This window comes from Cyprinus carpio, chromosome A22 (assembly GCF_018340385.1).
Source record: "Cyprinus carpio isolate SPL01 chromosome A22, ASM1834038v1, whole genome shotgun sequence".
Taxonomy (NCBI): domain Eukaryota; kingdom Metazoa; phylum Chordata; class Actinopteri; order Cypriniformes; family Cyprinidae; genus Cyprinus; species Cyprinus carpio.
Window position 1 is genome coordinate 21,886,713 of NC_056593.1, and position 26,398 is coordinate 21,913,110.

Below are 26,398 nucleotides of genomic sequence, written 5' to 3' on the forward strand. Positions count from 1 at the left end.
TTTTAAAATGAATGCCATACTGATTTTTTTTAGAAAAGAAAAGAGTGGCAATGACTGAAATATTTACATGTTTATTCATACATTAAACTGGGTTAAAGCAGCTGGAGGGCGACTGCTACGTGTCAGATGATCTGACACTGAATCAGTTTAGTCTGAGGGGAATGAAAGGGCTCCTTATGCAGCGTTGATGTGAAATATATCTAATTTAATGTTATTAAAGTGACGTGACATTCAGCCAAGTATGGTGACCCATACTCAGAATTAGTGCTCTGCATTTAACCCATCCGAAGTGCACACACACAGAGCAGTGAACACACACACACTGTGAACACACACCCGGAGCAGTGGGCAGCCATTTTATGCTGCGGCGCCCGGGGAGCAGTTGGGGGTTCGATGCCTTGCTCAAGGGCACCTAAGTCGTGGTATTGAAGGTGGAGAGAGAACTGTACATGCACTCCCCCCACCCACAATTCCTGCCGGCCCGAGACTCGAACTCACAACCCTTCGATTGGAAAGACGATTCTCTAAAAAAGACCCTTATTAACAATATTTGCCAGACAGCATGTATTGAGGTTATTGTCTAAAACAGAGGGTTCTTAACTTTGGCCCCGGAGGTCCACTTTCCTGCAGAGTTATGCTCCAGCCTTGATCAAATTTACCTGCCTGTAACTTTCTAGTGATCTTGAAGACCTTGATGAGCCCTTGATTAGGGTTAAAGCTAAGCTCTGCGGGACAGTGGATCTCTGATCCAGGTGAGAGCCCCTGGTCTAACAGATCTGAGAGTGTAATTACTGAACTTGACACTTGAATGTGCGCATAAAAAATAAGAATTTAACACAAACTAAACTTATACTAGATTATTGAAGTGAATCAACTATTGAAGGGTGAGATTGGATGTTTGCCACTAGATGGCAGTAAATAATCAGAGAAAAGTCACTGTAACCATGAACCAGAATGGCATTCTCTGTGCACTGTATTAATCTAAAATATTTTTATTGCATGTTGTGTGCGCTCTGTCTTATTATAGTACTACTAATAAATAATAATTTGTTATATTTATATAGCACAGCTTTCCTTTCCCGCTAACATCACTTAGCATTGGGGTTATAATAATTAAAACAAGTAAAACCCACACAAAATAAATTTATTTATTGCTTGAAATAAAATAAACATTAACTGTAATGACATACAATATAAAAAATACTTTAAGCTAGGCGTCATTTTTCAACACGTCAACATTTATCATATTAATTTATAATTTAATTTAAAAATATATAAAAATGGCAAAAACATATAACAAAATTACTATGCTTTTAACTAAAAATGAAAACATAAAATGCTAAATTAAAATATTAATAAACTATATTAATATCCCAGTGCTGCTAAAATAACTGCTTGGGATAAAAAAAAAATATATATATTTTTTCTTGATAAATATTCAGTTTCTCTCATAAATGTTTCGTTACATTATAGAAGTTAAAATGATTGCAAATGGAAAATGGCAACTTTTTGACTTTATATCACAAGTGCACTGTTCCAGATTTCTGATCAGATTTTTTTATGAGGTTGTTCACATTTTTAATTGAGGCCCGTTTCACACATGTTCCCAGAATCACCAACATGTCTAAAGCACAGCACAAAATGGAAGTTTTTTGGCTGTTAGTATTTATGTTATCCTTAAGGTTATCTATAAGTGTGTCCCAAAATAATGACAACATTTGCATTTAGAAGATATATGCATTCAATATTTACAGTCTGTCTCTTCCACCAATTTGGATCAGCAATTTTGATGACGTCATTCTGCACTTCAGAATGCTCCATATGTTGAAATAACCTTTCTTATGATTTAGAGGCAGGCAGGCTCTCAAATGATGCTGACTGTTGAGTTTAAATAATGTAATAAAAACAAATGAATTCCACCTGACTGTTCACATTTAAGGCAGAGTCAGATATGTATTCGGTTTATTTCCACCTGTGAAATATGTGAATTTTTTTGTTGTTTACATTGTTATAAAAAAATGGATCTGATATAAACAACCACTGTCAGGTGATCGTAGTCCATGATACTGTGACGCAGTCAGTTTGCCTGAATGTCTCAGTTGTGTTACTTTTAGTGAAGTCCTGAAACTGTTAATGGGTCAGACTCTCATAATCAGACCTGCTGTGTGTCTGTGCTTTACACAGGAAATCCAATCATGTACATGTATTCAGTGGTTCGTCCTGTCTGCTTCTGCAAACCACATCAGTGTCTGTAGACTGAGACTAACCTTGGCAAGTTTCCATGAGGCGGATTTGATTACAGCAGCATATTATAGCAGATCAGTATTGATCAGACCAGGTGTGTGTATGTGTGTGTGTGTGTGTGTGTGTGTGTGTGTGTGTGTGTGTGTAGCAGGTGCAATCTAATGTCAATTAAGTTAAGGATGCTGTACGTTACGTCCTGATAGTACAGTTCAAATACAACCACAGACAATCTGCAAACCTCCAGAAGTTGAATGTTAATCCATATATTTGCACCACAGAGTTTGTCTTCTGATATATAACTATATTACTTCTAAATCAGCCACGAGAGGCTGTGTGATATGGTGATCTGTTCAGAGACATGATCACTTTAGCTTCCACACGTTTGAGCTTCCCTTTACCATATTTAATGTCCTTCATGTATAAACAGCAAAATATGTGTATCTGTTCTGTGAAAAGCCTAAATTATACAGTCCAAGAAGGCTTAATCGATGTGGATTTCTTTTACAATTTCTTAATTAACATTTTGAAAATATTGCTTGTGTTGACTTTCAGTGAATTGACAAAAACGAGAGTATTAAAAATTAGAATATTAAAAATATCTTTGTTGTTCTGAGCACAAACTAAAGTCTTATGGGCTTGGAATGACATGAGGGTGAGTAAATGATGACTGAGTGTTCATTTTTGGGCGAACTATCCATTGAACTTGGTGGATAATATCAATCATGGCCACTCTTTATGGTATGTTTTCCGTATAGAGTCAGTACACTGAATTATGGTTTAGGGTTTAGTTTTTGAAACAATTTTCAGAAATTGCTATTAAATGACACAACATAATTAAAAGGAAATGCCAGGTAACACATTTTATTAAATGTGAAATTTAATAAAATGTGTACTTTGGAAAAACTAATTTTTACAATGATAAAAAATAATGTAAACCAGAGCTCAATTAGTGAAACTAACTGTAACAGACACTGAAGGGCTCATTTTCAAATTTTATATGCAGTTGTTATGGTTGATTATTACTTTTTTTTTTTCTTTTTTTTTTTTATGGTTTCATGTTCTCAGCAATCAATAATTCACCACACAAATCTTATTCATCCTTGTTGCGTGGGAATCTATATTTAATGTAGTACGGTTAATATTTTTTTACCGTTCATTAATTGGAATTGCTGTAAACATTAATGGCAGCTGTAGCTTCTCCGTAAAGATAAGTCTCCCTCGGGTCATAACATGAAGATCGTTCTGTGTGTGAGAGTCTGGATGAACTTATCGTGCTGTCGCACCAGTAGCTTGAAGAAACAAACTCAAGGATCAGTCGGGAGTGGGACAATGTGTCTGTCTCAGTGGGAGGCGTCTTTAAACGCTGATAAAGTGAGGAGGTAAAGGCCAGAGGGGGGAATGTGAGCCAAGGCTCCTGCCAAAGCAGAAAAACTGCTCCGTGTCAGACCTTTCTGCAAAATAATAATAAAAACTGTTTCAAATTAGTTTTGTAGCAGGAGACCAGGAAAACATGTGAAATAGTGGTTGATTGGCTTTTGAATTATTGCAGAAAACAAAAGTCTAAAAGTTTATGATTCTTGCATGTTTTGTTCATCATTAAAATCTTCACAAACTTTTATACATTTTGAAGCCTAAATACAATTGGCAGAAGTAAACAGTTAAATGAAGACTATAGAAAAACTACACTAAGCTAATGGTTTTAGTAAAAAGCTAAGTATGCACAGTTATTAGCGGATACTTTAATCTTAAATTGGTCATATACTGGACAATAAATTGATATATCAGTCTGTCATTAGTGGTAAATTCAGATTTTCTTAATAAAATTTGGCATTCTGGCATTCAGTTTTCTACCTCACGTGTGTGACAACACAGAGGATGTAAGTTCAGATATTTGGAGAAGCATGAGCTAAAAAGCTCTTTCTCAGCACCTTGTCACAATAGCCAATGGCACAAAAACACAGTGTCTGTCATTACCTGAGGTTCTGGGTCAGAAGAAGGTCATTCAGGCTGTCCTGTCTGCCGCATAGAGACTGTCCATCTGTTTACTAAACTGCAATGAATGGAGAAGTCTCCATGCAGGTGAAAACCCCTGTCATCTTTCAGTTTCTCAGTGGTATTGGTTGTCTAAAGTTTCTATCATTCAGCAGCTCATCTGTCATGTATTTTACCTGCCTTAAGGTGTGGTCACATTGGTGAAATTTCCACAAAAGTACAAAAAGGTTAATTGTTGATAGACAGTGCAGCAATGCATTAATCACTCAGAAGTTACTTTCAAACCAAGCAGTTTGCTGTTGATCAGTGTAATGAATTACTGTGACCAACATGACTTCCTATTTAGACACTTTTCAGCAACCATCATTTTCATTTCAGGCGTGTTTCATTAAACACCAATTTAAAAAGTCCATTAACTTGAGGATGAACGATGAAGTACTAAAATGCCAACTTGCTTCCAAAAATATGTTGTCCCTGCAGTGCTCTATTGAAATGGCTGGATTTCATACCGTGAAAATTCATCAACCATCTCGCCTCAACTTTAGACTGCATCATTGTCTCTCTGTGTGAGTCTGTGTTGGCCTCTGAGCTTAATCGGATCATCACTCCATCATCTGATCCTGTTTCTGTCTTGTTTTCTCCCAACAGGCCGATGTTGCAGAGGAAGGAGTCTTTTTCTCTTCTCTCGTCATCAGAGAAGTGGCTCTTCAGTGGGGTGAGTTCAGCTGTTATGTTGTTCTTGTGGTTCATTCACAGGAAGAGTGCGTACACAACAATAAGTGTTCATCCTCTGAGTTTTGAAAACAATTGATTTGCAGCATTCTCTAACATAGTAGTCTCCCAATCCTGATCCAAAATCACATTCAAAATGTGACCTGTCAGGTTTGCACAATGTCCAGGGTTGGGACACAGTTTATTAGTGTATTTTTAGTTTATATAATGTGTCTCAGTGTTTTTGTCCATACAATGAATGTCAGTGATGTTGTGCAAAATATCCTTCAAAATATCCCCTTTTCCATTCCACTAAAGAATGAAATATGCACAGGTTTTAAATAACATGAGGGATAGGAAATAATGGCTGAATTTTTAGGTGAACTATGCATTTAGCCTGAATGGCATGTGTTTTCATATGGTTAGAAGACAAATCATGTCTGCTTAAATCAATTTCAGGGAGCAAATATTGTCAGCTAATAAAAAACAGTTCATTTTCAGCTTTATAATGTGAGTCTGTTAGGTGGGAGGATATCTGTCCTTTCCTTTTCTCTTTCTCCATGGTGTCTTCTTTGTGTAGATCTAGAATTACTAAAGTCACGTCACGCAAGTTACTTTCCAAACCACATTTGCCAGTGATAAACTGGTGAAACAGATGAACGCCATACTGAAACAAAACACCAACATAACTAACTTTCCTCATTTCCAGATGAAAACATTAACTTGCCTTCATAACCAGGAAAACAATGTGGGTAAAAAAGCTTAATCGTGACCAGATCAACACATGAACAGCTAGACCAGCACAAAACATCATACATCAACCAGCGGCCATAGAAATTCATACTGGCTTTTTCAGCAGTTCTGCTTTTCAAAATTATTTTAAGAAAGCTTTCCCTCAATATATGTTTCAGTGTTTGACTGTTAGACTACCCATAAATGTACAAAAAATAATAGAAATTCTTGTCATGTCGCTATATCAAGGTCTGATGATTCAGACTCTTCAAAATCTCCCTTCCCTTGAGCTGTCACCTAAACAGTCATTCTGAAATATGAGACATAGAGCATACCTCTTGGACATTTCTGTATAAAACCACAAGGTCAGCTAATGTGATTCCACTGTGATGAAGACATTTTGGGTTTATGACTTAATGAGATATCAATATGGCTGATGATTACAGAGAAAGCAGTTATGCTGAGATTTTTCATTTTCATCTTTCTCCTTTAGAATTTCATAAGGGATCTCAACATTAATGTCTTAAACTGTGCTCATATGGCAAGATACTAAAGTTTGCCATCAAATGTCAGAAATACCAATATAAACATTTGTCATGAAATTCTTCCAAGATCAAGCGATGTCGACAGGTCATCAGTCACTAGCTCCAAGTGCCTTGCTGTCCCGCACTATACTGTCCATATTGCTTTTATAGCTCTATACTTACAGTATGTCTATTTTTATTTATTCTAGAAAGAGAAACATCTGAGATGCAGTTAATAGTTTAATGAAACATAATTAAGTCTACATTGAGCCTCCTTTTATTAAAGCGTCACATCTGAGCAATATCATTTTCTTCAGTGATAGTCTTCACAGTCAACTCTTTAAGAAACTAGCTCTTGTCTTCTGCCAATGTACAATGTAAGATTTCCGTTCAAAACAGTGCAGAGATGTATTTTTGAACTGCATTGTTGATGTGACTTTTAAACAGATTCTCAAAAAGGGGGAACGGAAGTGAAATTCCAAGTAAAGTCATTCAGATATGCTCTGAATACTCTTATATTTGATCTTTTGTCTTGAGGCATTTTTATCTGCTTTTTAGTGTTTCCTGCATACGTGCCTAATGACACAGCACTCAAGATCATTTATAAGAGAGAAATGGCCAAATCATCAGTTTATACCAGTGCATTATCTCTTTATTTGACTTTGTATATAGGTGAGTTTTTAATGAAAACAATACTTACAGATGAAAATGCAATACAATCTGGCCTGCAGACTCATTTTTAGCCTGCAAACAATTGTTAATGCTCTGCAGGAACTAACATTAATTCAGCCTGTGAAAGAGTCTCATTAGCCTTTTCTCCATTTGGGTTCTGGCAGCCTCTACATTTGATCCTTTTTTCCCCTCTCTCTCACATGAAGTTTCGTGAAGTTTCCAGTCATGGTACTGTTAGCTTCAGTATGTTGTTCTGCTCTGAACAGCTGGCGGTCACATTACTGTCCACTGTAGATGGATTCTGATGGTGCAGTCGGTAATATCCTCACGTAGTAATGCTGGTACAGTAAACACTGTTTCATTTGGTTGTTATTTTGTGTGTTCTCTGGCAGTGTTGAAGGTAATGCATTACATGTGACGTGAGTTATGTAATCAAATTACTTTTTTCAAGTAACTAGTAAAGTAATGCATTCCTTTTTCATTTTTCAAGAAAATACCTGAGTTACTTTTTCAAATAAGTAACGCCAGTTACTTTGTTTCCCCATGTACTGACTGACAGCTCTCCTGTCCCTGTGTTGAGAGAAATCAGGAGTGAGTGCAGAGGCGTTGTGTGCGCTGTGTGAACATGATGTTACTGTAATTCTAGACTGAATATGAACATGCATTTACTTATATCGCACAAAAACAGATTCAGTGTTTTTCAAAATGAATAAAAACAGTGAAATGCAAACTCAGAATATGATGCAAAACTGCAGTAACTAAATATTTTAAATAATACATAACACAAATATCCTATGTGTTTAATCCCATTTTATTAACCAGCGTCTTTACTGCTGACCTTCGATGATCCAATTCAACTATACGAATAAGCAAAAATTACTTTAGATAAACATAACATTTGTTTCATTTTTCATTATTTTTTTTATTTTAATTTTATTGCTGAAGAGTGTTGAACTTTCTCCTCCTGCATTACAATCCACAATCAAACCATAACTGAAACACAACTTAAAGCTTCGCCCAATACTTTACATACACTGCACAGGCGTGAATTTACTTTTTTTACATGCAAAAGTAATGTAATGTAATGCATTACTTTCCATTAAAAGTAACACAGTTAGTTACTTTTTTAAGGGAGTAACATAATATTTTAATGCATTACTTTTAAAAGTAACTTTCTCCAAGACTGTTTACTGGGCTGGTAAACTAGTTCAGCAATCCTGCTTGAAGCTGCATGTCATATCGAGATAAGTAGGGTTTCCCAAAAGCATTGTATTCACACCTGTCTTGTTTGGTTCGATTGAAACAAACTCTAGTTCTTTCCCCCTTTGGTGCGTATCTGTTTGGCAGGTGTGAATACAGCAATTGCACTCTGGTGCGCTCCAAACAACCGAACGGAGACCCAGCTGAAGAGGTGGTCTCGGTTCAGTTCCAAACGAACTCTGGTACGGTTCATTTAAGGTGTGAATATGATCCGACCTTGATCAGACCTAATTGCAGAAAGCACTGCGCCTTCTGAATTAACAGGCTCCCGTAGTTGGAATTGCCTTATGGGAAAGTGTTTTGTTTGCTACATTTGCTAGCCATTGAAAAATTTGTTGTGGTTCTACCTGGAGATCCAAAGAGACATGCTGCCTCATTGACATTTGGGCAGATTCCTATATATCACAGCTACTGGAGAAGACGCATAAAAATCACATTGAGTGGGGGGTGTTTACAGGTGATCCCGCAGTTAGCTGACACTTGCAAAAGCCTGTAAGCCTGTAAGTTTCACTTACGCTTTCTGTATACCTAATCCATCTTCTGCCCAGCGCCATTGTCAGTATGCCATGGTAGGCGCACATAAGAGCATGCTCTCTCCACCGGAACCGTCTTGCAGCACTTCTTCGTCTTTGCATAATCCTTGTTACAGCATCGTACAGATGGCATTGTCTAATCTGTTGTTCATAAGTGTGTTCATATTGTGTTTGTAGCTGATAACAGAAAATCAGTAAAATTGCACTACGAAAAATCTCCATGATTTTCGAACTTCCTGCCTTTCCCTGCTTGAGAATTTCTGTCCAATGAATAGATGACCTTAGCACACATGTGGTTTTGTTTACAATTTCTGGTTCACTTGCAAAAAGGGCAGTGTGAAAGCGAACCGCAACACTGACCGCAAAAAATCAACATTGTATTTGGGCCGGACCAAAGCAAGTGAACTAGTGGACTTTCCTAGTGTGAATACACCCGAAGAGTTTATTTACATATATAGATGGTCTAAGCTGATCGTAGAGACCATTAGATGAGTAGATGTGGCATTTCAATTCAGCTGTACAGTGATGTTGTGTCCTAATAATGTGTTGGCTGGGATCACAAGGAACTTGTCTTTGCAAGGTTGAGCTGATAATGGTGTTTCTTCATTTAGGCCAGGCAGGCTGACATACAAGCTGAGATGGTGGGGTTGTCAGTTTGGAATGAGAAATAGCAGCTGTGGCCTAATGGTTAGAGAGTCAGACTTAAAACCCTGAAAGTCCCAGGTTCGAGTCTCAGTGCCAGCAGTAGTTGTAGTTGGGAGGAGTGAATGAACAGTGCTTTCTTCCAACCTCAATACCCATAGCTGAAGTGCCCGTGAGCAAGGCACTGAATCCCCAATTGCTCCCCGGTCACTGGAGTAAAATGGCTGAAAGTTACGACTTTCACTTTCACCTGCTGTATAAAGAGATGCCATCTGTGTACCAGTGAGAGGAGAGGATGTTTACCTTGATTATTGTGCCCAGTGAGGTGTAGAGAAAACAAGGGGACCTAACACTGAACCTTGAGGCATCCCAGTGACTCAGACACCTTTCCTCACCAGGAAAAGGATCCTCCCAAAACCACGGAAGATTTTCACTGACAGTCAGTGGGTTTGTCTCTGTGGAAGGTCTGTTTTTGAAATATGCTTAGATATAAACACACTAACACAGTATGAATTTCTCTAAAGTCGCTTTGATTAAAATGTGTATTATGAAGCGCTATACAAATAAAATAGGCTTGAAAGACGATTAATATTAGTAATATTATCAATTTGACTGCACTGACACTGTTGTATGAGAAACTTGAACTGAACTTGAAAACTTGGACTGGACTGGACTGAACTGAGCTGAATCATGACACTCTTTAGAGCTGCTTATAGCTGAACTGAACTTGTTTCATAATTGATGAACTTTGCACTGTTACTGAACTGAATCAACACTGAACTGATAAATGATACTATTGTCTAATATAGTGCTGCTTTATAGTTGCTTTATCACTGATGAACTTTGCAACATTGACACTTTTATTGAACTGTTATTATTAACCTGAGCTGAATATTGACACTATTGTCGTTCATGGAGTTGATTTATAGCTGAAATTGAATCCTCTTCATAATTTATTAATTTTGCAACGTTAACATTGTTTTTTTTTTCCTGTTTTAATACTGCAAAGCTGCTTTGAAACAATCTGTATCGTACAAGCTGCTATATAAATAAATGTTACTTGTATTGTCAGTATCCACAATTAAAACTTAAAATAGCCAGCAACAATTATTTTCAGTTTGGAAAGAAACCAAGAAAATCTAAGAAAATCCCTCTGGTAATTCATGTATGTTCATCACATAAACATGGTCATTCCAACATGGGTTAAAATCAGCATCAGATACATGGTGCACTCCTTCAACAGGAAATGCTTAAAGGAAGACAGTTCGCTTCCAGGAAGTGTGTTTAGCAGGGATTTTCTGGCTTCCTGTTCTGTAAGTGTACACAAACCTCTTATGCTGTGGCAGTACAGGTACAGCTCCACTAAGTATTAAATATATAATTTTAACAACATAACTACACATTTTTTATTTTTATTTTTTTTAAATCTTGCTTACCATACTTTTGAATTGTATCACAATTTCCACAAAAATATTTAGCAGCAATAACTATTTTCAGCATTGATAATTGGATCATATGTTTATTCAGCAGCAAATCAGCATATTAGAATGATTTCTGAAGGATCATGTGACACTGAAGCCTGGAGTAATGAGGCTGAAAATTCAGCTTTGATCACAGCAATAAATTACATTATACAATATATTCAAATATAACAGTGTTATTTTAAATTGTAATCATATTTCACTGTTTTACTGTATTTTTGATCAAATTAATGCAGCCTTGGTGAGCAGAAGAGATGGATACAGATAGAAATATATACCAGTAGTGTATATATCAACATTTAGGATTATTTTTTATTATTCAGACAATAATTGTTTCAAAGAGAGGCAAAAAAATGTAAACTTTCTAGTGTTGAACCCCAGTTTGTGTGCTTTAAGAGAGTAACCAAAATGAAACGTGAATTCTTCTGGCTTTAATTGCGAGACCTTCATCACAGTCCATTACAAGGATTTCAGTAGTTCTGGATTAAGTGGATGAGAAGGGTGGAAAAGCGATTGTGTACTATTCTTCCCTGTAACAGGATGCTGTTCCTCTCACTGAAGGGGTGTTTGACGCCACCCGGCCTCAGACAAACACAAGCAGAGATGTGGTCTGAGAGCTCGCGCCCTGCTTGGGCCCGATATAGCACCGACACACTTCCCCCTGAACATCCTGTTTGCTGCTCTCCTGTGTACTGACACACACACACACACATCTGTAGACACACATGGCTGAGGATTAGACAGGTGACAGTGGTCCACGGTGGGAAATTGTAAAGGTGTTTTCGGGGTGTTGTGGGTCTGAGGAATACTGCTGTGAAGCCCAATGATGGGGTGCTGCCTTTTCATCCATCAGAAGGTGAGCGCACATGTTATCACTCACTGGCTGCTCTTTCATGAGTAATGAATGTGGATGGCATAACACAGGTCATTTGTTCTGGGAAACTTTGAATGTCATATTTTGATATCTCTGACTTCTGATTGCAGACTTGGTATCTTGGCAAATGTAAGCACAATCTGGGACATTGTTCTCAATATACTATAAAAGGAGACATGTGATTATTGGGGTCATTTAGTCGAGAGAAACACCAGGAGACCAGGGTTATTGTCATTTACTAAAACTTAAAACTATTGAAAAAATTGTTAATTGAAATAAGTTAGATTTTACAGCTAGATGCCAAAGCTCTAAAATAACCAAAACTATAACTGAAATTAAAATTAATAAAAACTAATTATTTATTTTTTTTACTTCCTACAGGGCATCTGATGTTAGCCTGAGTATGCTTACGTCTTTGTGTTTCTCTCAGAATTGTTGTTAATTTTTTTGTTTAATGTATTTATTGATTAATTTTTAATGATTGACTGTACTAAATGAGGGATAAAGTTGTTGTTTTGGTTGTTTGGTTTGTTTAGAGTTGGTCTACATATGGAAGTGGTTGTGATTGTTGTTACATAACTGTTGCAACTCTTACATTTGATTCCCCTAAACGTTATATTTCTAAATGCATAGTATCTTTTGCTTTGTCTTTACTGTGTCCAGAAGTTGTTTGTGATGCATTAGGTGATGGATTTTGATTTTTTTTTCCGGGTGAATAATGAACGTTTTCCCTATCTTCAGTTGCATGATGACTTTTTTTGTCATTGAGTGGAATCAGTGGATGAAAGCAGCAGTACACTTCTTGTGTATGTTTCTTCAGCGGGTTAGGTAGGGGAAAACAAGAAAAAGAATAACCCAAATGTGATGCAATCTTTTTGTCAGAGTGATAATATACATTGTATTCTGAATTGTTTTATCATTGATGAACTTTGCATCATTGATACTGTTATTGAACTAAACTGAATCAACACTGAACTGAACTGAGCTGAATAATGACACTGTTTTCTTTATAGAGCCGCTTTACAACTGGAATTAAATTTGCTTCATAACTGAAGAATTTTTCAGTATTTAAAGGCATAGCTCACCCTATATTGAAAATGTTGTCATCATTTTACTCACCCTCATGTTGTTCTAAACCAGTTTGAATTTCTTCATTCTGTTGAACATAAAAGAGGGCGTTTAAAAGAATATTGGTAACCAAACAGTAGCTGCTCCCCAATGACTTACATAGTATTTTTTTTCTTACTATGGAAGTCAATGGCTAGCAGCATCTGTTTACCAACATTTTCAAGTATCTTCTTTCGTGTTCAACATTTGTTCATTAGGATGGTATATACAACATAAAACAGGAATGAATATATAACAGGAAACCAGATCAGCCAATTAATTTAAAAGATGCGAACCGGATGATTGATTTGTTCCAAGGAGAGCAAAGCCAGATGTTAAGACTTTCAGTGCATAAATACTTTATTTATGGATTCAATATTAATCCAATATGGAGTCAAATGACTTAAATCAATGTGTTATGGTGGTTTATGGGTTATGATGTTATGTGTATACATTTGTGGTGCTTTTACATCATTGTAATTACAAGGAAAAGAGTGACCAGTACATTATATTAAAACAATTATTAAGAAATGTTACTTTTATTATTTAAAATATATACTTTTGTGGAGTTTACAGATAAAGGAGATTCAGACGTTTATGAAACTGCTTGAGACTGAGTAAATAATGACAGAATTGTAAAAATGTATTTTATTAAAAAAAAAAAAAAAAAAAAAAACCTTGGCAGTATAGGGAATTTACTACACATAAGCAGTTTCATGCCGAATATACTGTAATTATTATACTATCTCCTTCAAGCTTTTTAAACTAAGAGACCTAAATCTAATTAGCACTAGTTCTTCAGCTGTACAGTATGGAGATACAGCGGGTGTTGTTCATGGGTTGTGAGCAGCAGCCTTTCACCTGCTCTATTGTTCACACTTCAGGATGTAGATTATAATCACTCCACATGCTGCTGGTTGTCATGGAGAATAAACGGTTATGGAGCAAGAATAACAAAGCTGCCCATTAGTTTGACCAGTCAAAAAGCTGATAGAATCAATTTAGATAAAGATGTACAACAACAGCTGGTCTTAAATGTGTCGAATGCATTTAAAGTGAACAGCCTGTCATTAACTTGAGTTCACTGTTAAACAGTTCATTAACAGTGAGTTCAAGCTTACTGAATACATTCAGCAGAATGATTGATTTGCTTTGAAAGAAATATTGTAAGACACTCTGTCAGTATTTCTCGTGATCTTTTTGCAAAACTTGTTCATTCCTAATGCTATGCATTATAATGCATGTTTTAAAAAGACCATAATCACCATCACCATAATCATTAATGTCTTTCAAAGTTGTCTTTTTATTATAACTTTATAATGTAACTATTTATAGCAAGTAAACTAAAGTAAACATTGAGTAACAAAATGTTTTTAGTTGTATCTTAGGTGAATTTTTTTTTAGCTAATTTAGAAATAAAAAAATGCCCAACATTAAGTAACATTTTGGCTTATGTATAAGGAAAATGTATTGAATTATTATGATCTTTATATGAAACTTTTTATGTTGTATGAATGTAAAAATAAATATTTGTAATTAATATTAAATCAATTTAAGGTTTGAAACAAAGAATAAATATAATTTAAGAAGAATAATTTTATTTTTTTAAGTGTATAGTGTATAGACACTACTCACATTTTCATCAGAAATGTTGCAATGTGAATTGTCATTTAGAAATATTTTTTGCATTTCCATTCATTACTTAGTTTTTAAATTCTGATATTTCAACATGGTGAACCTATGAGCTTTATCTTGTGTTGTTGTGTGATATTCATCTATATGACAATGTCAAAATAATGAAATCATTCGGATCACTACTACAGTACTGTTCAACTGATCATCATTTGTGTCTTTACAGAAAAGAGGAAGCAGAGGAAGAGAGATGTGGATTCACTCAGTCTGTGCAGCTTGGACATCAATGTGAGTTACACAAATGTGTATCTAGACTTACAATACCCATAATGCACTGCACTATGATAAAAACATAATTTACTCTCCATTATCCATCATATGTGCTGCAGGGCTGTCTTTTTTTATAGGCCAAATCCCAGAAACAAGTTTGTATTTTAGCACTTCTGGTTTCATCGTCCTGAAGTCAAGGTTTTTTGTTTTTTTATTTGTTGTTCACAGAACCTCTTGTTGTTCACAGAGCTTATTTTCTGTAGTAATCCAAAAGCCACTGGAAGAATGGCCTACAAAAAATACGTCACTGCAGCTCTCTATAGACCCTTTGTACCTGGAATTACTGACAATAATTATTAACAAAAATTGCATGAAAAGGGGGTTAAAGGCATGTAATTGAAAGGTATTAATAAAAGTGTATGATTGCATGTTTTTGGTTTTGTGGCCACTGAGAGTTGTAACTGCAGAGCTCCTGCTAGTGAGGAATACAACTCTTGAATGTCACTCTCAGTAAAACGACAGCACACATCTCTCTGAAAACAGCTGTTTGAGGAGTGTTGTGACGTGGTTATACACACGAGCTCAAGTGACTCTTTACATTCATATACGCTCTCTGATATGAAGAATTCAAAAGCGGGTTTTCGCAGTGATGCCATAGAAGAATTTTGGTTTGGCTTTCAGAATGTTTCAGTGTGTAGAACCTTTCAATAATCTAAACAAAGGTTTTCCACTAGAAAGAAACTTTCATGGAATGGAAAGGTTCTTCTTGAACCACAGATGCCTTCATGTTTTAAGAATGTGTTGTATGACATTGAAGGAGGTTAAGTTCTGTACTATCAGTGTACTGTAACTCTGCATGGAACAGCCATACGGAGATATAGGAACAATTTTTCACATTTTTGCTTAACTCCCACTATCTGAATGTACTATTCCTTTAAAATACTTAATTTTTCTCTTATTATTCTCCTGGTTGGTTTATGCAGGAGTTTTATGTGGCGGCACATCTGTCTCATCACCATCCTGGAAACTGTCCAGCTGTATCTCATGTTTAAGACCGATGGTTTAGTGCAGATGAACTTATAAAACTGTTAGAATTGGCATGAGCCAGCATTTACCTGATCTGTTTGTTAGATTCTCCAGGCATAATTTTCCTTTAAATGCCAGTTTTAATGCCAACGTCTATTTTACAGCATATATACAGTTAGCCAACATGCATCAGAATTTATTTGCTCAGAGATGATAATTTGATAGAAACTCAGAAAGTTGAACTGTCAATATGACAGCATAGAATATATGAAAAAGTTGAAATATGAAATCAATATTTTTTGCAAAACTCCAAAAATGTACCTATATATACAATCCACTGCAGATTCTATCGGAAAAGAAGACTTGTGGCATAGGTTTCATCCTTTATTACACAAATTATGATAACAGGAGCAGACCACAGAAAGCTCATTACAGAGTTCTGTTCCAGAAAGAAGTACACAGAATATTCTAGAATGTGAGACAAACTTCCTGAAAGTTCCCATCTGTGTAAAAGCTAAATATCTTTTAAAAAGCATGCAAAATTAGTACAAAAACTTAGAAGTTCTGATATTTACCTGACCTAAATATTTACCAAAAGATTGATGCTGTGTGAAAATAAATAGTACAGTAATTAGCTCCACGGAATTACAGAACAACCTTAAAAAATATAAGTGAAACTCGTTTTTGTTAAATTGTGTTATCAGTTAACGAATACTTATTTTCAGGCAGTTCCTAATAGATTTTGCTCCATGTGTTAACTTGCTTGGTAGCTCACCTGATACAGCAGTGCACTAGAGGAGTGCTCAGGTACAAAACCTTGAGTTCAAACACTTACAGAAGCAAGCAAAAATGGCATGGTTGCTTTAGCAAATGTGTTTTTAATCACACGTTTGCTTTTGTTAACACTATTAGGTTAAGGGTCTAGTGTAGGTGGAATGTCATTTCCAAATGTGATGGAGCATTACTCTTTTAGCGCCAGTCACTTGACATTTAGTTTCTGAGGTGGAGTGATGCATACAATAACAGATGTAATGAAACGTTTCCAGATTCATGTTCATCTTGTTTATTTCAGATGAGCACCACTCTCTGGACATTTCACATTGAAAGTGTCACGAATCGTGCAAGAAGCAACGATATAATATAATTTTGGCAGAAATGTCAGCACAGGCTCATAAAGCCTAAAGCGTACACTAACAATACATCTTAACTTTTTAAAGATCATGTTTCTTAAACTCCATCTGTCAAAACATCATAATTTTAAATTAATACCAGAAGCAGATGTTCACTTTCATACTTCTAGTGATGCATTTTCTTTCTGATTTTCTGTCTGATTTTTTATGATGTAGCATCTGTCTGTTTGATTGATTTTAGAGCTGGTTTCTGCAGAGGTCAAAGCACTGTATGAATGTAATAACTGTTATTCCAGCTGAATTGGGCATAATTGCAGCTCTCTTGTAGCCAGTTGAAGGGGTCTGATGGGTTTATATCTACAGTCATCAGAGAGACAACCCACAATGCAATGCTTTGAGAGCTGATGCCAGGTGAACAGCTCCAGTAATGACAAGTGAGCTTGAGCTGAAGTGTATCGCAAGCGAGTCCAAACACTCCTGGAATCTGCTTTGAGGCATGTTTTTTTTTTTTTTCTATCCCAGACTGCCTTTCAAGCACAAAAGCATGAGCTCTAAACAAAAGGAGCTAGTTTTCAGTGCGTTAGACTCTCTTGACAACTCTGAGTGGGTTATTCTGGGAAGGTGGGTTTATTACGGATGTGTAATGATGTCATTGGCGGGAATTCTGACATGGCTGGCCATTGTTTTCATGTTTGGGTGCGCTCCCTTACCCGTACATGTGACTCAAGCCTTAAAATTAGTATTATTTTCTAATGGACAATTCATCACTCCAATCACTTACAGTGGTCACTTTTTGGGTCTGGCCCACATAGTAAAGCTTGGGAAGTCAAAGGATTTTTATTAAAAACTATAATCATTTCATAAACAATCATTTAATTGATTTATTGAAAGAAATTAATAATAATAAAAAAAGTATTACTTAAAATTGTAAAATTATTTATTTCAGCTAGTTGCCAAGCTCATTTTCATCTAGTGTACTTTGAAGTACTAAAATAACTAAAACTTAAAACTAAAATTGAATAAAAACGATAGGGACATATTTAAATAAAATTAATAATAAAAATGACAAAACCACACAACATAATTTTTAACTAAATTGAAAAAGAAAACAAAATATAAAAATAAAATCTATATAATACTAACAAAAACTATAATAGTACATCAGAGATACTAAAATAACACTGCAACATTTCAACACTTTTTGATTTAGCATCTGAAATGTGAGTCTTTGAAACTTTATAATAAATTAAGCACCAATTTAAATGAACCACTAGGAATTATATAGTAACACTAATAGAACACAGAGACATCAATTTTAATTCATTTTTTTATTGCTTCAAATTGATTTTATAACATTCCCATTTCAAAAAGGTAAATAAATATTCAATTAATACCTTTTTTTTATAGCATTTTATAATATTATTAAGTCAAACAACATAACCTGGTGATTGAGATGAAATCAGTTCTGCTTGATATGATATCAGCTCATATAACATTCAAGTTTTTGGACTCCCAAGTATATATTAATTTTACAGTGTTTTGTTTTGTTGTTTTGTTTATGCAATATTTTGTCTTTCAGCTATATATATTCATTATTTTATTGCTTATATTTTTCATAATGGCTTTGCACTGTCTCAAATTCTAAATTTTAGACATTTTAGATTTAGTAATTATTATTCCGTTATTATTTATACTTTATGTTAGGGCTGCACAATTAATCGAATTTTTAATCGCGATTTCAATTATGGATGCCACAATTATGTAATTGGTAAAAGCGGCAATTAATCGTTCAAAGTCCACTTGTGTTATTCTGCTTGCTTAAGATGCGTTTTTTTTCTTACTACATGTTTATCTTAAGGGTTTTTCACATTATTTTAATTTTAGTTTTAGTATAACATTATAATACCATTCATATATTTACTTTTTTATAATTTAAAGAAGAAACCAACCCGATGTACAGTTGACATTTGAGGCGTAATACTATAAAAAAGCACTAAAAGTTTTTAAGTTAGGGTGTTTTCAGCTTGTTTATTTTCATATAAAAATACAACATGCAGTTGCATCAAACAATGGTATAAACATCATTCAGTGTAAATTGTGATAATTAATAATCGCAATTACAATTTTAAGGGAATAATCGACAATTATGATTTTTGTCATAATGCAGCAGTACTTTATGTCCTGACACAGACTGAGGGGTGTCTGCGTGTCAAAGCAGATTTTCATTCACTCAGGTTTGTCTGGGCTCTCAGTGACCAGAGGAGACTGGAGCCACGTGCCTGCCTGACATGTGTTAAGCTGAGCCAGAATCTGTCAGTGCTACACAATAGCTTGGCCGATATTGAAAGAGCCTGCGGTCACTGGTTCACTGCTACCGCTATTGTTTATTGTGCAGTCACTTGTGGTTCCTCTGGTGTGGAAAACAAGTTATTGATCACTATCAAGGGCCACTGAGGTGGTTTCACCGCATGCATTGATATGGCTCACCGTGGGCACTCATCTTTACTGGGTAATAGTGCTGTGAGAAATGAGTCTGACGCATACAGTCGCTTCTGTGCTCATGTCCTGGGGCATTTCAACAGGTAGTCTAGACATTTATTTTAAAAAGAAAGCGTTTTAGTTTTTTCTCAGTTTTGTTTCTCCTTAACTTTGTTTGTGTGGTCATTTAGTCACACAGTTTTGCTAATCACATCACTAGCAATTTTAGCTCGCTAGCTTTGTCACCCTGTTTGGGTTCACATCTCCAGCTCACCACGGAGCAAAAGAACACAATGCATGTAGTTCCTCCTGCTGAATCACACCCAGGTGGTTTTTTTGCTGTCGTTTGTTTAGATATGCTTAGATATGTCAGCTGATTTTGATTTTAACCAGACGCCTACTGTTTTTTTTGTAGGTGAACAAGCTTAATTCAGCTTGGGTTGGATGGGATTTATTGTTTAGATATAAAAGGCTTCTACACAGACTACTAAGAATTTTATAAATAATTATTAATATTATTTCCCTAAAAATAAGCCCACCAGATAAACTTAACTGCGCACTTATTTTTATTGACAACTTCCATATTTTTAAAACTTCTGGCATAAGAACTGTTCATTAAGCATCTTTTACTTTTAAACTTTTAATTTTTAAATCTTTTGTCTTGACACTGTTTCTGAAACCCCACAGAATGTAAAGATCTCTTAAAGACCTCTAAAAAGTGTCAATCAGTTATGTGTTGTAGTAATCATTAGTAAACCTTTTACAAAAATGTTGTTTAATCAGTCGTTTTTTCAAATGTTTTAGTTTTATAATAACCCTGGTTGAAATCAGTGGCATTTGGTGCCGTTGATGTGGTGCAATTAATTCGGACATGGCAATATAATAGTTTAAATGAAATGGGGGAAGATATTTTGGAAAGATATTCTATGAAGAGCAACTTAAATTTTGGCCATTTGTGGCATGACAGCCCTTTATTCTGATATGGTTTTGTTATGGCAGAGTCCTTTATATGAATAATTTAGTTTGCATCACTTGTATAATGCCTACTAACTGAATAACTTGGAAACAGAAAAAAAGAGGAGAGTCTGAAGAAAAGCAGACTAGTATTGAGATGAGTCCCCCAGGGTTCTGTCTTGGGTCCCCTTTCTATGTGCCTTACCCCCACTTTTATCACAGTAGCTGTTGTAAATTAATGGTTGGCCTAATGGTTAGAGAGTCGGACTTGTAACCCGAAGGTTGTGGGGTTTGAGTCTCAGGTCCAGCAAGAATTGTAGGTGGGGGGAGTGAATGTCCAGAGCTCTCTTCCACCTTCCATACCACGACTGAGGTGAGACCCTTGAGCAAAAACCAAACCCCCAACTGCTCCCTGGGTGCGCAGCAACATGGCTGCCCACTGCTCCAGGTGTGTGTTCACAGTGTGTGTGTGTTCACGGTGTGTGTGTGTGTTCACTACTGTGTGTGTGCACTTGGATGGGTTAAATGCAGGGCACAAATTCCAAGTATGGGACACCATACTTGGCCACACGTCACTTCACTTCACTCATAAGAGATAACAATATCTATTAAATTAAGTTATACTATTATTAAGATTGGTAAAAGTTTAGATTAGGGAACACATATTCACTATTATATTAGAGTTAGTGGTAATGTTTAGGTATTGGGTAGGGTTACGGGATTAATATGTGCTTTATAAGTACTAATAAACAGCCAATATTCTAGTAATATGGATAATAAAACCTGGATAATAATATTGAATAGTGTTCCCTAATCTAAAGTCTTACCAAAATATATATTTTTAAAAGATTTCTATATGCTTACTTTCCATCACCCATGCTTTAGAAGCAATGTTTTTAGTCTTCATTTCCCACATTGCATAAATAGGTAGTTCCATTTTGAGCCTCCAATGTTTCCAATCTGGCCAAAAAAAAATGATTGTTGACAGTCTGTATTGACTGCTATTTCAGGACAGGTGGTTCAGGAACCCAGCGCAATGCTATCCTGCTTCAACGGAAAGACTTAAATTAACTGCCATTATGTGACTTGCCCTTTAAATCCAATAAACTATCAGTTCTATTCTTGAGGACACCCTATGGCCAGAGTCAGACTGCAGGGTTTTATGATCCTGGCTGATAAACCACCTCAGAATGGTTAATAATCCAGGAGGCACGCATGCTCTTCCTGTTTACACCTTAACATAGGCTTGTATTTTCTTTGAGACAAAAGAGAAAGCTGTCACAAAGAAAGGAGGAAACAAAGAACAATCTCTTCTGACTTGTCCATTAAGAGAACCAGTGGTGCTGTGAAATGTCTGATAAAGATAAAAGATATCTTAAAAAGATTATACCTACACATGCTGGTAACCTATATCTACACTATCAGAAAAACAGGTTCAAAAGCTGTTACTTCAGGCGGGTAGAGCGTGGGGGGGCATATTGCTACCTTATAGATACAGAATATTACCTAAAAAGTTATAAAAGTGTCCCTTTTGAAAAGATTCTGTCCCTGTGACAGTTTTTGTTTTTTCTGAGAGTGTATAATGTGTAATAGGACATACGTAAAATAGCTTTTTTGCTCCCCTTAGATCAGACTACTCATATAATCAGTCCGGGGGGGGGGGGGGGGGGGGGGGGGGGGGGGGGGGGGGGGGGGGGGGGGGGGGGATCAGACTACTCATATAATCAGTCCCTCCAGGATTTTGTGATTGCAAGAATCACAATATTAGCTAATCAAAATCCATAAATCAGATCTCAGATAGTTTGATCAAAACATGTGTAACTCTCCATACCTTTTTTTGCAAACTTCTGAACATTTGAACATGGCCAAACATCTTTGATGTGAGAGACTGAAAAGCTCTTCTTGCCAGATAGACTGATGTTTATCTGGCAAGAAGAGTAAAAAGTGTTTAACAGAGTTGTATCTAAGGAGGATGTTTTTTTTTTTTTAATTGTCTCTGAAAGATTTCTCTCCTCTTTAACGTTTAAAACATTCATGCTATCTAGCCATGTTTTGTGTGAAAGTTTCCCTTATAAGCAAATGAGAACAATGTTAAGACTGGAAGTCGACATGCACATGTGCACGTATCACTAAAGTTCATAGACAGCGTCTTGTAGACAGAGCCAATTAAAATACTCGGTCTGGTGTGGGAGGGGCCAGCATTGTGTGAGAGTTAATTGCTAAGCCTATGAATGGGTCGACTGAGTCCAGAACAGCCGGCATTTGACACAAATCACAGTGAATCCTACAAAACAACCAACGCTCATTGGACTGAAGAAGAGACTGAGCTGACGTTTTTGTGAGGTTTTATATTTCCACATACTGTACATCACTGTCACTTTTGTTCATTTCACATCAAAACAGATTCTGAAACTGCCCCATGGTTGACAAGAGGTTAAAAGTGACACAAATGCAATGTCTGCTGACCTAGATTGAGAAAGGTGAATGCACACTACTGCAGAAGTGACATTTTACTGCACCCTTTGAAGGGCGCTCAACAAAGCTGAACCCTTCCAACAAATGTTGATCTCCTCTGACACCCGACTGTGCCCTACTTTCTCAAAAACATTCCAATAATCATGTCCCAGTCTCTGATTCCCTCTGGGCCACCGGTTTCTATAGGATTTAGCTAAACTGAGATGCTTTCTTTCTGCACATTTCCTCCTTGATCTATTCTGCACAATGGTCCATCAGTAAAATGTTGCAGGAAATTACGCTATTGCTTTTAAGCACATTCTATACTCAAAAGATGGCAACACTGAAAAAAATTAATTATATATGTATATCCCTGTTGCTAATTGTTGGGAGTTTTTATATGTACATTCCATAATTTCCAGCTTGGTAGTTGTTGAAGAACTAATTGGATGCATGTGCATCACATAAAGATTTCCAATCAGGGTCAGATTAAAGGCCAGAGCTTTGAAAAGCACAGTGAGCAGCAGAGCTTTTCAGTCTCTCACATCAAAGATGTTTGGCCATGTTCAAACGTTCAGAGGTTTGCAACACTGTCGTCATCAGGTTGTGGTCATCTTTACAGGGTCTTTCATGAAACAGTATGGAGAGATGATAGCTTGCCGTTTGATCAGATGAAAACAACACACAGATTATAAAGTGCATGCTGTTTTATGAAGAAGTCACATTACATCATGTGCCTTTTCACGGATGACCTACTTCTGGGGTGTAATGGTTTTATATGAGGCTCAACATAAATGACTTGAATTTGGCATACTGCCTCTATCAAACAAAAACTAAACTGAAATACAGCATATAACCTTTAATCCTGAGTATTAGGATTTCATTTCTCACCCTGTGCTATTTGTCTTAGCACCAGTAAGTCACCAGATTCATGATTTTCACTTGGTGGACAATAAAATGTATGAAAAAAACTTACAGATATTGAATGAGGGACCCAAGCCATATCTAGAGAACAATATCAGAGATTAAGGAGTGGGAGATAAATTGAACTCTATAAAAGACCTTGTCAAAATTAAAAATCTTGAGGTGTTTTACTGTCATCTGTGTCACCGGCTATGCCAGAAATCACATTGGAAATGGAGCAGAATGGTTTACTTGATCCAATGAAGCACAGTAGCTGAGTGATGACTGTGTGTTGTGTTATTGTCAGATCCGCCAGTCATCATTTTGTCAGGTTCAGGAACTTTACTCATCCCATGCATCACACCAGCATGTGAACTGCTGTTATAGTAAACTCAGGAAGTTCATGGAGTCAGTGAAACACACGGAGGAACAGGAACCACTTGAAAGATCATGAAGGTTTCTCTTGAAGTCTTATGTCATGAGATTTTTCTATATTGGGCCTGTTGTTTTGTACAAAATATTACTCCTGGAAAAGTACTTATTTTTGCTAACTTTTACAGCATATTCAGTTGATTTTCATTTACAAAAATCAATATTAAAATTTGACTTTATTTTTCTTAATGAAAAAGTACAAAAGTACTTGATTTTTAGTGTACTAAAACTATTCATTCAATCCAAGATATTATGTTGTTTTATCTTTTACAGCATATTCAGTTGATTTTCATTTACAAAAATCAATATTAAAATTTGACTTGAGTATTTAGTAGTTATTTAGTAGTGTTCATTCTATTCAAGCTCTGATGATATTTTGGCTCATTTTGAAAGTTAGACCTTAAGTTACTTTAAGAAAGCTCCTTTTGCCTGTGTGTGATTAGATTATTACTGATTAGCCAATGAAATCACTGTGGTGTGTGCTGCTTATTCTTATCTTCACTGTAAAACACTTTCAAAGCCTGGTGAGCTGCCTACTTAATAAATGCGATCCTCTGATAAAATCTACTACAAAATGTTATTGGCAGAATTATTCTATTTTACATTACCTTTTAACCACATTTTACGGCAGCACTGCAAATTAAACTTAGTAAAGCTTTTGTGTTTGGGCATTTATGACCCTTTTTTCCTGTCAGCATGCTTTAGCCATTTCCTTTATGAAAATTTAAATAAGATTCATCTCTGGAAGTAAAAGTACTAGAATATTAAACCTGCAGCCTATGGTTTTGTCTTAGGTCTGCAAAAACTAGGTCACTTCATTTATACCTGCTGAATTCATAAATGACGAATGTCTGTCATGGCCACAGAAGCATTTTGAGCTCTAGCATGTTCATTCTGTTCAGCGTGTGCAAAAATTGTAGTTAACCCATGAATTGCACATGTGCAGAGGTCAGAAGTTGCGGGTCACCAGCACCATTCAGAAGCCGTTTGGGGTTATTTGAGAGGCACCTCGTTGAGTGAACGTCAAAGGCCACTGTTTGTTTACCGTCAGTGTTTTGGCTGCCGTTCATTTGAGTGGCCGCTAACCCCTCGATACACTTCCCCACGCCTGATAGCTGCACAATCACAGGAACCGCTCAGCCGGGACAGAACAAAACCCCTCAAACTGGACATTATTTCCTTGCTGCTGCTCACTGAAACAGCAGCGCTTGTGCAGTTTGACTGAAGGCTGCTTATTTACTGAATACAGCATGCTGGATCTAGATCAGATTCAAACTGACCCCAGAAGAGGTCAAGAGATTCACTTCTTTATACCTTAAGGCAGGGGTTTTCAATCCTTCAGATGCCACGGACCCCTAAATATATAAAATCATCCTGAAAATAAAAAAACAGATATATCTTCATGTATAAAGACCTAATTTATTCTGCACTGAAGAAAAAAAAAAAGTTAAATTTACTTTTTCTTTTGCAAGTTTTTGCACACATTTTTTGAGTAAAATTTAAGTATGGAATTAAGTTAAATCTACTTATGTTATGTAAATTTAGCAAAGTAGAGTTTGATAAGTAATTTCTAATTGATTATTTCAAGTTTACTCTGCAAAACTCTTCACTCAGTCATGAACTTCAAACAAAAAACAAACAACTGAAGAAAAAAAAAAAAAAAATTAAAGCAATTAAATCATTTGAACAAACAACAAACATGTAAGTAAACAAGGTAACGGCCTGTTATCCTTTTTAAAGGGATAGTTCACCCAAAAATAAAAATTTGATGTTTATCTGCTTACCCCCAGGGCATCCAAGATGTAGGTGACTTTGTTTCTTCAGTAGAACACAAACAGAGATTTTTTTTAGCTCAAACCGTTGCAGTCTGTCAGTCTTATAATGGAAGTGGATGGGAATCATGGATAAAACCTACAATAAAACAAAAAATAAAACCTACACAAACAAAACCAAATTTAACCCTTGCAGCTTGTGATGATACATTGATGTGTAAAGACACAAGACAGCACAAAACAGCAAGTTACTAAACCTAACAACTAAAGCAACCATAAAACAGTGTAAACAGAACAAGAAAACTAGTGAAAAATTTAACGTTATTAATTATTCATGCCCCAGTGCATGATGGGAACAACGGGATCATAACTTTGATATTTACTTAAAGAATCCTTGTAAACATAAACCATTCCAAGTAAAATATACTTATAACTTCAAACTTTAATTTCTACACACTTTAATCGAGTATATAGAATTTACTTTTTTTTTATTCTTGCCTGAACTAAATTATTTAATGTAGAAACTACATTTGTTTTTCCGTAATATTTACTTCACCACAAAATAATTTTTATCA

At 35.9% G+C, this 26,398-nt stretch overlaps 1 protein-coding gene across 2 annotated transcripts in view; it reads left to right on the forward strand.

The window, feature by feature from the left end:
- Positions 1-26,398, forward strand: part of LOC109065929 (rho guanine nucleotide exchange factor 3-like) — a 59,136-nt gene that overhangs the window by 13,199 nt on the left and 19,539 nt on the right. The window contains exons 2-3 of one of the 2 annotated variants that reach the window (XM_042712249.1): positions 4,885-4,951; positions 14,633-14,692. In XM_042712249.1, the coding sequence (XP_042568183.1) occupies positions 4,885-4,951; positions 14,633-14,692 (127 nt within the window). Of the gene's footprint in view, positions 1-4,884; positions 4,952-11,500; positions 11,648-14,632; positions 14,693-26,398 lie in introns of those variants that run through there. The other variant, XM_019082908.2, reaches the window with a different exon arrangement.